The sequence below is a fragment of the Pteropus alecto genome, unplaced genomic scaffold (genome assembly GCF_000325575.1).
Source record: "Pteropus alecto unplaced genomic scaffold, ASM32557v1 scaffold12, whole genome shotgun sequence".
Taxonomy (NCBI): domain Eukaryota; kingdom Metazoa; phylum Chordata; class Mammalia; order Chiroptera; family Pteropodidae; genus Pteropus; species Pteropus alecto.
The window spans coordinates 2790045-2802100 of record NW_006432669.1 but is presented as its reverse complement, the minus strand read 5'-3'; the positions used below and the strand labels follow the sequence as shown (position 1 = coordinate 2802100).

General features: G+C 40.2%; 1 protein-coding gene across 1 annotated transcript in view; it reads right to left on the bottom strand.

Annotated features, from left to right (window-relative positions):
- Nucleotides 1-7240: 7240 nt before the first annotated feature.
- Nucleotides 7241-12056, bottom strand: part of HEPHL1 (hephaestin like 1) — a 64384-nt gene continuing 59568 nt past the window's right edge. The window contains exons 18-20 of the mRNA XM_006907478.1: nt 8094-8256; nt 7550-7621; nt 7241-7460 (exon numbers count right to left, since the gene is read on the bottom strand). Coding sequence (XP_006907540.1) covers nt 7258-7460; nt 7550-7621; nt 8094-8256 — 438 coding nt within the window. The 3' untranslated portion in view covers nt 7241-7257. The remainder of the gene's footprint in view (nt 7461-7549; nt 7622-8093; nt 8257-12056) is intronic.

Here is a 12056-nt window from a genome sequence, read left to right as displayed (position 1 = left end):
TCTTCCGGAACCTGGCGGGAGACCGAGGAACCGGGGGCGTGGAGTTTCCGGGAACCGCGGTGACGCGGCAGCATCCCACGCGCGAACCTGGCATCTCGTCTTCTGCCTCAGCAAAGGGATCTTCCCATCGAGCGGTACCTCTGAAAATACTCGCCCTAGTCCTATCTTCATTCTCCCACTTCCTGGCACCTGGGATTCTGGAAACCATTTCTGAAAGCGACCCCTTACTCGGTGGATAGGATGGTCCCCATTTATGCCCCACCTCCAAGGTTTCTACGTGGTGGAATCAGGTTAAAGGGAGCTACGAACGCTACAAAGAGCAACGGTTGCCGTAAAAGCCAGTCAAGCAGTGTAGACCCGAGCGCGTGTGTGGAAGGGGGAGAGCCGGGCCCTTCCAGGAGCTCTGCGTGACAGCAGGACGCGCGGTCAGATGGGGTGAGCCATGAGTATGACTAAGTCCCAGGCCTCAGTTATCATTACTCCGAGCTTCTCCCTCTTTCCTGTCAGAGTCTTGGTCTGGAAGCCAATGGAGGGATACCCGCGGCTGAGTGGGTGTTGGGGGAGACCTGCCTCTGAACCACTTGCATGGAGTGGATGTTGAGAAAATAGACAGGAGATGTTCTACTCGGCAACATTTGGAGCAGACAGGACCTTTAAACGCGAGGACGCCTTGGCGCTGGGCCGGGCTGCATTCTCTGCTTTTCGTATATGGGCGGATGGATGTACGGAAGCCTCTTTTATGTGACCTTTACTCCCACACAGGTACATATCCATCCTGGCCTGCCCTCTGGGCACTCATCTAGCCGCTACACGACTCTCCACTTGGAAGGCTCACGGGACTTTATACTCATAATGGCCAGAACTGTAGTCCTCTTCTTCCTCTCAACCTCAACTCCAGTCTTCTCCATCTTGCTAAATGTATGACCATCCACCCATCTCCCAAGCCAGTTCCACTTCCATCTCTCCTAGCTTCCATAACCAGCTTCCAAATTCTCTTGCTTATCTCTCATAAATACAGAAATTCTGACAGTTTTCTTCTGCCTGCACTTCCAACACCCTAATTCGGGCCAACGGCCTCTCTCCTAACCACATACAGGAATGTATCCCCTAGGCCTGCAAAGCCAGTCTCTCCCACAACTGTCCCAGGGAGCTTTTAAAAGCTCCAATCTGGTCATACCATCCCCCTCGTCCCCTTCTCAAAGTGTGCATTGCTTTTAGGATAAAAACCAAATTTCTTAGAATGGCCACTGCCTGGCTCACCAGGATCACTATTTCTCAGTTCTTCAAGTTTGTGAGGCTCCTTGCTTCCTCCAGGACCTTCCTCTTCTTAACACACTCCCATAGTAGCCTCTTTGCCTGGCCAACTCTTACTCACCCTCCTGATCTCGGGTGGGTGTCACTTCCCCAGGAAAATCTCTCTGAGTTCTCTAAACTAGATGAGGCCACTTTGTTATATATATTCTTGCAATACTGGCACTACCAGTTTAGCTGTGGGCCTTGAGGAAGGTATTTGACCCTCCTGTGCCGCAGTTTTCTCATCTATAAAGTGGTTATACCACTTAAGATTGTGATAAGGATCAAATGAATTACCATATGTAAAGTTCCTAGGACAGCCGATGAGTGCTGTTTGACTGTTATTGTTATTGTTGCCCTCTATTTTTTCTTAATCGCAACCGTAATTCAACAAGTGTTTGTTTAGCTGTTCATTTATTTAATGTTTGTCTCCCCTTTCATATGGTAAGCTTCATGAGGGCAGGCCACGCCCATCTATACCATTCTTATCTCTAATACTTAGCACAAATGCCTGGCACATAGTAGATCTTTTAATAAATATTTATTAAGTGTTTGAAGTGTTTAAAAATAAGGCCAACTTACACTCATTTATCTATACATTAAAGGCATATATTAGAGGCCAGCAATGGGCCAGTTCTGGGCTTGATGGATGGGGAAGCAAAGATGAAGTGAACACATTCCATTTCCTCAAAGACCTCATAAGGCATGAGCACAATTAACTATAATACAAGCTGGAAAGGGTAAGTGATTTTGTGAAAGGTGGGGTGTGTCAAAGTGGGGCGGGGGGTGCATCAAAGAGTGGCGCCTAGAAGAATCAGTCTGGTTGTGGCCGGCAGAGTTGGGACGAGAGCTTTCCAAGAGTGAGTGAAAGCATGGATACCGTGCCCCTTGTCTCCTTGTCAGAATCTATATATCCAACAGACTCAAACGTCCCCTCTTCTGGAAGCCTTCCAATATCCTCCAGTCGTGGCGAATCACTCCCTCCCTAGCACTTTCTTCTTCTGGTCTAGCATTTAGCTCATATGCCCTGTATGATGGTTGAATGCATCTTTGCATTCTCTACGTATCAAATTCCTCTGAGGATCTGGATAGAATCTGCAGTTTTATAAATTGCTCTCAGCCATGGAAGTTTTTTGACAATTAGCAGGTCAATCTACATGTGTTGAATTTACAATAGAAGCAAGAAAGAGAACTCGTTAGGAAATGGAAAGTGGAAGTATCTGACACTGATAAAGGAAAGATGAAGGTGAAGGAGTCAAAACTGAAGAGGGCGGGGCCTGAGAAGGTATATTGGACTTTTTTTCAGCAGGCATTAGAGAGTGTTAGGAGGGAAGTAATATAAATAGAGTTGTGCATTAAAAAGGTTAATCTGCCATCCACACAGATTGGAACACAGAATGGAGGTGGAGAGGCCAGATAAGAGGCTGTTGAAATTTTGCACATGAGATGTAATGACAGCCCAAACTGGTGCTCTGTCTTTGAGAACAGAGACGAAGGGCACAGAGGAGAGTGATGGTTAAGGGAGCCGTTTTTCCTACTGTAAAAATTGGATCAAACAATCTGACATGTGCCAATGTCCTTAGAGAGGAAAAAAGAAAGCAGGTTGAACTTCTAGATTTGCCACTTACTTGCCATGTGGCCAGGGATGTGTCACGAGAAATCTCTAAGCCTCAGTTTCCACATTTGCCAAATAGTGATAGTACTGCCTACCTCAACGGGTTGTTCTGAGGATTCTATATGATAACATATGTAACAATGCCTTCCACATCATGGGCACTTAGCATTTGATAGCTGTCATTACCAACCTCAGGAGTTTAAGGTATCACACGAGAGTGTATATAACATCGATTAAAAAAAAAAAGACTTTAATTTTTAGAACGGTTTTAGATTTACAGAAAAATTGAGCAGGTGGTATAGAGAGTTCCCACATATCCCATACCTGCACCTGGTTTCCCCTGTTGTTAACATCTTATGTTGGTGTGGTATATTTGTTACAATTAATGAACCAATATTGACACATTAATATTAATTAAAGTCTACTTTATTCAAATTTCCTTAATTTTTTATTTAGTATTCTTTTTCTGTTCTAGGATCCCATCCAGGACACCACATTACATTTAGTTGTCATGTCTCCTTAGCTTTTCTTGGTCATGGCAGTTTCTTAGACTTTCCTTGTTTTTCCTTGACATTGCTTTTTAAAAATCATTGTAAGGTACATTTTGGGATTAAATAACACACACTCCTCTCAGCCCTCTCTGCCCCCACCACTTGCTCCCGTGTCATTTCTTAGAAGGAAGCCAAGCAGTTGTGGGCCTCACAGCTACTGACCCAGAACTGTTTGTTTGAGACCCTTGACATTTAACATTTGAAGATGAGACCTTTTGCATTTAAAATAGTCAAAATCGAAATAGTCGAGCCCACTACACTGTGTTTTCTGTTTGTATGTTCATTCGTTCATTCAAGTAATATCTGCTGAGCAACTATTATGTATCTGTATTGCGGTGTGTGCTGAGGATGCAGCAGTGAGCAAAACCAGTCAGAAGTCCTTGCTTCCACGGAGCCTACGTTCCACTCAAAGGGGCAGACAACAATGAAACCAACAGACCAACAAAATGGTTATGTCCTATGATAAGTACTACAAAGGAAAACAGTGATAGGCAATAACAGGGGGAAGGACCACTTTAGAGAGGGCAGTCTGGGAAGCTCACAGCTGAGCTAGGATAAGTAGAAAAAAGTATGAGCGTTCTGGAGAGGAAGAGCATTCCTGGCATAAAAGGCAGAATGTGCAAAGGCCTGAGGCAAGAACGAACTAGCAGGGCACAAGAACTGATTTGATGAAAGCTGGAGCAGAGTGAGAGATGAAGTTGGAGAGGTGGGCATGGACCAAATCAGACTGGGCCTTATAGACCAGGGTAAGGAAATGAATATTATTAAAAGTGAAGTGGAAAGATATCAAAAGGGTATTTACCAAGGAAGTGTGTGATCAGATTTGAAAGGACACTGCTACAGTCTGTGCAGTGGTTGGATGGGGCAAGAGTGGCAGTGGAGAGGCTGGATCGGAAACGGCTGCAGTGATCCTACTTGAGCAGGGGTTTGTGGTCTGCAGCATAAGGAGAAACACATTTTGAATTTATTAGCATAAAGATAGCTTTCAGATCCAATGAAGGAGGATGAAATAACCTATGGAGAGGGCTGTAACAAATTACCACAGATTTGGTGGCACACACTTATTCTCTAAGAGTTTGGGTAGTCTGAAGTCTGGAATCACTTTCACTGGAATAAAATCTAGATGTCAGCCCAGCCAGGCTCCCTCCATAGGCTGTGGAGGAGAATCTGTTCCCTTGTCTTTTCCAGCTTTTAAAGCAGCATTCTTTGGCTTGTGGCCCCTTCCTCCATCTCCAAAGCCAGCAGCTTAGCAGCTTGCTTTAGTTGCTGCGTTGCCTTCCTTTGTAGTCAAATCTCCCTTTGCCTCTCTTTTAGAAGGACACTTGTGCTTGTACTTATGACCAGTCTGGGTAATCCAGTATCAACTCCCCATCTCAAGATCTTTAACTTAATCATACCTGCAAAGTCCTTTTTTTGTCATATGAACTAACATTCACAGGTTTGGGGATAAGGACATGGAATTTTGGGGGACATTATTCAGCCTACCCCAGAGAACAAAATAGAGAAAAGGGCCCAGTGTCAAGCCCTGAGATATGCTAACATTTCCATCAGAAAGAAGAGAAGGAATCAGCAAAAGAGACTCAGAAACTGGGTTGGAGAGGTGATAGAGTTAAAGACAGTGGTTCTTTGTTTGCTTTCTGTTTTTAATGGTGGGCATTGCTGATGACTTCATGCAGAAGGGAAGACCTAACTGAGGGAATGAAGTCCTTGAGAAAGCAAAAAGGGATGAGGTCCATAGCGGGGCACCAGACTGGCCCTGCTGGGAGCAGGAACACTTCTTCCATTGTAAGAGGAGGAAAAGGTGTGTGCAATGTGCTTGATTTTTTCCAAAGAAGTGAGGCTGAGAATGAAGAAGTGTTGGTATATTTGAGCAAACAATGGGGAGAGTCATATTATTTGTGGACTATATTGTGGAGAAAAACCGTTATTTTGTTTGCTTTCCCTTAGCAACTATAACTAGGACGGTGGCTAAATATCTAAAAGGTAATTCTCCTTTACCATCCCCCCACCCAGGTTTAGTGATACGTAATGCAAATAGCCATGTTATGTGAAACTTTATTAAAAAGAGAAATGGTATAATCAAACTACTTTGTGGTTTCACTGTCATTAAAAAAAATTAAGAGAAAAGGAAAAAAACATACAACTAAATTTGTTGTCTGAGTTATAAATAAGGCATTTCTCATAATTATTATTATGAAATTATACAGCTTACACATGTATGAAAACTGGAGAGCACCTACTACAAGATCACATTATCAGTGGTTAGCAGGCTGGAATCCAAAATCTTTCTGGTGCCTTGCTTGATAGGACATTCACGCAAACTATGAACAGAACTATTAACATTTGCATCCTGTTTTATGTAAGACTGTAGCTTCTATCAAATTACCCGTTTCCCCTCACCAAGATAAAGATGAGATAGTGTGAAAGTCCCCTCCACCAAAGTATTTATGAGGGCCTATTTGTTTACCTGGACACTCAAATGATCCACAGCTAAGGCAAATGTACTAATATCACTCATCTGGCATCGGCATTGGCATCGCAGGGCATCTGGCCCTGAGCTAAGGGCAATTCCTCAGTTTACTAATAAACGATATTGCTTTTATCAATTTTACACCTAACACTGAGGCGTGCATACAGAAGGTATTGATTGCCTTGTGATGGGTTGAGTTTAGTTGTTCACATTTTATTTTTGCACTTGAGCCTTGAAAACTATAATACTTATTTTGAAAGCTGATTTGATGGTTTAAAAATCGCCACCGGGATTCTCTTTTTCTAACCTTTCCTTTTCTTTTTCTTCTCCTCCCATAAAGGGCTATGTCTTTAAGAGGTGTGGAATCAAGGATTTTGTGATTTCTTTGTCCTCCCAACCAGTCAGCTGCATTGTTAAATTCTTCCTGGTGTTTCTCACAGGATGAGACTCTTTTTATTTCCTGGCAGATGGATATTTGGAAAGGTCCCCAAGGTGAATGAAAACTCAGACTCAAGACTCAAATCCAGACTTGCCTCCTGCAAAGTTTCCCTCTGTCTTAGAAGCTTCCACTAAACTCTCAGGGAGTCTGACTCACAGTGGGAGAACATAGCCTGCTATTTCACAGATTCCAGCCCCCCACACTCTACAATACAAGTAAAAATTCTCTAACTGATTCCTGAAAATACAAACTTTGCCATGGAAACATTGTAAAAACATATAACATGAAGTGAGTCGTAAACATTCAAGTATCTCTACAAGTTTGCATAAAAACAGCAGCAATATTTTTTAAATGCTTCTAACTTTGCCTTTTGTAACAGCGTGCAAAAGGCCAGGAGAGCTGGCTAAAGCCTCCCAAAAATTCACTTGGTCAAATGCTATCAGCAGATACTGACATAAACATTCCTCAGTAAGTTACTTTTCCTGGAACAACTAAGGGAAGCGTGTCACATAACATGGCTGAGAAATCAGTGTCATTCCAGTTGGATGTCTGAGGATGGCAACTCTTTTCCAAAGTTGTCCTTCTAGAAAAGGAAGCTAAGGAAGTGCTGTCTAAGAATTATGAAAGGTAGAAAATAAAGATATCTTTCAGAGGCTCTCCCCACTTCAAGGAATTCATTCTGGAAACAGTTTGAGACTGTTCAATCACACCCATTCTCCTCTTTCTATATTTTAGACTGAAAAATTATTCACAGCCCATTTAAAAATAAAGAAAAGCAAATTGCTTTGGTTGTGTCCCAGAGGATCAGAGCCGGATCCAGGATACAGTGTGAACCTTCCTTGGCGAACGATGCCTTGTCCAGTTTCCCTGCCGAGGAGGGCAAGCCAGTTCACAGAGCATCCGTGGGGAGCGCGCAGGACTGGACTTCCCGATATGCCACCTGCTTCCTTGCAGAGCGCAGTCTGAGGGAGAGAATCACGGTGACAATCAGGAGGAGGAGTCCGATGATGAAAAGAATAACCAAGGCTGCTTTGGCTCCTCTAGGACCCAGATTTTTGCCAAAGAAATAGAGCTGCTCCTTGTCGGGTTCTTCTGTGAAAAAGAAAAGTGAGGTGTCAGTCCTCTGCCTTTCCCTGGAGAGTGAACACTGACCATGCAGGGTTTAGAGAGGGAGTCCTTACCATTGGAGGGCACAGTGGCCGGGTGGGATGCTCCTCCAGAAGGAGACTTGGTGGAGTAGGGGATCCTGTTGTCTGGACAGAGAAGACAAGTTGATTGTTTTATAAACAACAGATGTAGATTCTTTTCATGACATGAGTTGTTTCAAGAGTTATTTTGTTTCACCAATAAGGACTCTATGCCATCAGTATCTGTAAGTCTTTCTTGGATTCTCACAATGTTACTCTTCATACCAGTACACATACCGTTCCTACCCCAATCACCTTTCAAGCTTCTACTCATCCATTAAGATCCATCCAAAGCATTATGGCCTCTGTGAAACCTTGGCTCATATCCCCAAACTGTTAACCATCACTTCCTACTACTGTCACCAAACCCTGTACTTTGCACTCAATTTTGGCATGGATCACATTTTATTGTGGTTACTGTTTACATGTCTGTCTCTTGCTTGGTTTTGAGCTTCTTGAGCTTCTCATGCCTTCTGTTTTCAGGGTCTACAGGAAGCCTGGTGCTATCACTTGGCATCACTGACAGACAACAGTCTACCTATGTTCCGAAGGACTGTGTAGGTTGTCTCCATGCCAGCATGGATGTGATCAGATACATGACAGTGTAACAGCCATGTCCCTGGGTGATCTGCAAACAGTTCGATGGTTTGGAATGTCCCAGGAAAGAGATCATAAACATCTTCTCGGTAAGATTTATCTATCTGCAGAAAGAAGGAAATAATAAAGATAAGAGCAGAAATCAATAAAATCGAGACGATGGCCCCCAATGATCCCCACCTCCCAGTAGTCTTAACCTTTGTAGTCCCCTCCTATATTGCATGAGAGTTGATCTTTGAGACCAATAGCATATGGCAAAAGTGATGGCATTCTACTTTAAAGGGTAGGTTATAAAAGACAGTGGCTTCTGTCTTACGTCCTTTCTCTCGTTTTTTCCTTTTGGATCACTCACTCTGAAGGTAAGCCAGCTCCCATGCCATATCCACATGGTGAGGAACTGAAGGCTCCAGTCAACATCCCTGTGAATGAGCTTCACTTCAGCCCCAGTGAAGCCTGATGACTGCAGCTCCAGCTGACATGTTATTGTAGCCTCATGAAAGATGCTGAATCAGAACCTGCTAGCTAAACTACTCCCAGATTCCTGACCCAGAGAAATTGTGAGATAGTAAATGTTTATTGTTTTAGGCCACTAAGTTTTGGAGTAATTTGTTATGTAGCAATAGATAACTAAAACAAACCTCTAGACAAACTGACCAAGGGGGAAAAAAAGATACAAATTATAAATATCAAGAATGAAAGAAGAGACACCACTAAGACCTTATAGACATTTAAAAGGATAATAAAGAAATATTATGAATAGCTTTGTTCATGAATTCTTTGATTTAGATGGTATGGACAAATTTCTTAAGGTGAAAACGGACATATATCACTATTTAGATAATCTGTTAAAGAAACAATTATCTTAAGACCTTCGAGCAAATAAACTCCAGATCCAGAGGTCTTCATTGGCAAATTTTACCAAACATTTAGAGAGGAAATAATACCAATTCCAAACAAACTTTCAGGAAACAGAAGAGGGGAGAACATTGCCAACTCATTTTATGAGGCCAGCATTACCCTGATACCAAAACCAGACAGATACTTTATAAGAAAAGAAAGCTGCTACTAATATTTTTCATCAACATAGATGCAAAAACCCTTAACAAAACACTAGCAAATTGAATCCGGAAATATATGAAAAGGATACTGCATTATAAAGTTTATCCTAGGAATGAAAATTAATTCAACTTTTGAAAATCAATAAAGGTAATTTACCAATATAGTAAAGAAAATCATCAATAGACTGAAAAAGAAAAATATGATCATCTCAATAGATGCAGAAAAAGCATTTGATAGAATTTAACATCTGATCATGATAAAAAAAAACAAAAAACAAAAACAGCAAACTAAGAATAGAAGGAAAATTCCTCAACTTGGTAACAGGATCTACAAAATACCTACAGTTAACTTTATATTCAATGAAGAATGACTGAATGCTTTTCCCCTAACATTAAAAATAAGGCAAGGATGCCCACCTTCACCATCCATGTTCAGCATTATAGTAGAGGTTCTAGCCAGTGTCATAAGGCAAGAAAATAAATAAAAAGCATCCAGATTGAAAATAAATAAGATTGTCGCTAATCACATATTGTCTATGTAGGAAACCTTCCCTCAAAGTCTACAAAAAAGCTACTAGAAATAGTTTAGCAAAGTTGCAGGGTACAAGGTCAATTATACAAAACCAGTTATATTTCTATATATTAGCAATGAAGAATTAGAAATTGAAATAAAAACAATGCCACTTATATATCACCAAAGTCTATGATATATTTAGCTGATAATCTAACAAAATATATGCAAAATCTATATGCAGAAGACAGAGAACACTGATGGAAGAAATCAAAGAAGATCTGAATAAATAGGGAGATATGCCATATTCATGGATTAGTAGGCCCGATATTAAGATATCAATTCTTCCCACACGAATGTACAGCTTCAGTGCAATTCCAATCAAAATCCTAGCCAGATTTTTAATAGAAATCAACAAGGTATTTCTAAAATTTATATGGGAAGGCAAAGATCTAGAATACCTAAAAAAAATCACCACCTGATTTTAAGACGTACTGTCACACTAAAGTAATCTAGACAGTGTGACATTCAAAAAAGGATAGACATATAGATTAGTATAACAGAACAGAGAACCTAGAAATAGACTCTGACAATTACAATTTTGCACAGTGTGAGAAAGGGTAGTCTTTTCAATAAATGATGCTGCAACAATTGGACATCTATATGCAAAAAATAAACCTTAAACCATAAATAAAAATTAACTTGAAATGGATCAGAGCCCTAAATACAAAACCTCAAACTATAAAATTTCTAGAATAAAATCTTTGTGACTTTAAGTTGAGCAAAGATTTCTTAGTTATGACACTAATAGCATGATCCATAAAGAAAAAAATGATAAACTGGACTTCTTCAAAGTTAAAAATTTCTGCTTTTTGACTGGTAATGTTAAGGAAATGAAAATATATCACAGACTGGGAACAAATATTTATAGATCTCATATCTGGTAAAGGATTCATATCCAGAATGTATAAAGCTCTCAAACTCAACAATAAGAAAACAACCCAATTAAAAAATGGGCATAAAATCTGGACAGTTCACCAAAGATTTACAGATGACAGAGGGAAATAAACACATGAGAATATGTTCAGTATCATTAGTCATTAGGAAAATGCAAATGAAAAACAGTGAGATACTGCTACACACTTAGTAGGATGGCAAAGAAAAGTAAAATAAAAATGGAAAATTCCAAGTGCTAATGTGGCTGTGGAACAAGTGGTGTTCTCATATGTTTCAGATGAGAATACAAAATGGTACTGCCTCTGTGGAAAATAGTTTGGCAGTTCCTTATAAAGTTAGATATATATTTACCACATGGCCTAGCAATCCAACTCATAGATATTTTCTCTAGGAAAATGAAAACTTATGTTCACACAAAAACATGTACACAAATATTTATAAGGATTTTGGTAATAATCCAAAATTGGGAAATAACCCAAATGCTCCTCAACAGAGGAATGGATAAACAAAGTGCAGTATATCCATACAATGGAATACTACTCAACAATCGAATGGAATAAAACTACTGCTACACACAAGGGGGATGCAGTTCAAATGCCTATACTAAATGAAACAAGTCAGGTTCAAAATGCTACAGGCTGTATAGTCTCATTTATATGAGATTTCAGAAAAGACAAAGCCACAGCCATAGAAAATAGATCCATGTTTGCCAGGGGTTAAGCATGGAGAAGTAACTGACTCCAGATGGTACAGCAGAGAAATTTTAGGAGGTGATGCGTTCTATGTTTTTATTAGTATTGGTTACACAACTGTCTGTGTTTATTAAAACAGAACTGTACCTAAAGAGGGTGATTTGTACTCACTGTAAATTATACCTTAGTTTTAAAAAGTTATATAAAATAATTTTTATATGTATATAAAATTTTATAATTTTATAGATGATATTAAATTTTATAAATTTTTTAAAGTGTAGGTTTAAAGTGTAAGTTCTGAAAATGAGCATAGGTAGTTAACATGTAAAACTATTATCATTACAGACTAATACTTGGTGTCTTAAACTGTTGAATAAATATACAGAGAGGAGAGGATGTTCAAAATTTTATTAAAGTTACTTTTTATTCCTGTATAACTAGGAAAGAACCAATACAGCTTTTCCTTACAGATCAGATGTGATTATTCTTCTCTGCTTTACTTCCTTGTAGACTGCACTGAGCAGTTTAGATAACTGACTATTTGGACTTTATCACGAGAGATTCCAGTTCAGCCAGTCTGGAGTAAGGCCTGGCAATTTGTTTCTTAAACAGCTCCCCAGGTGATTCTGTAAAGCCAGCACCAACCATATGATACAGATGCTGGAGAGGCAAAAGGCCACACATGG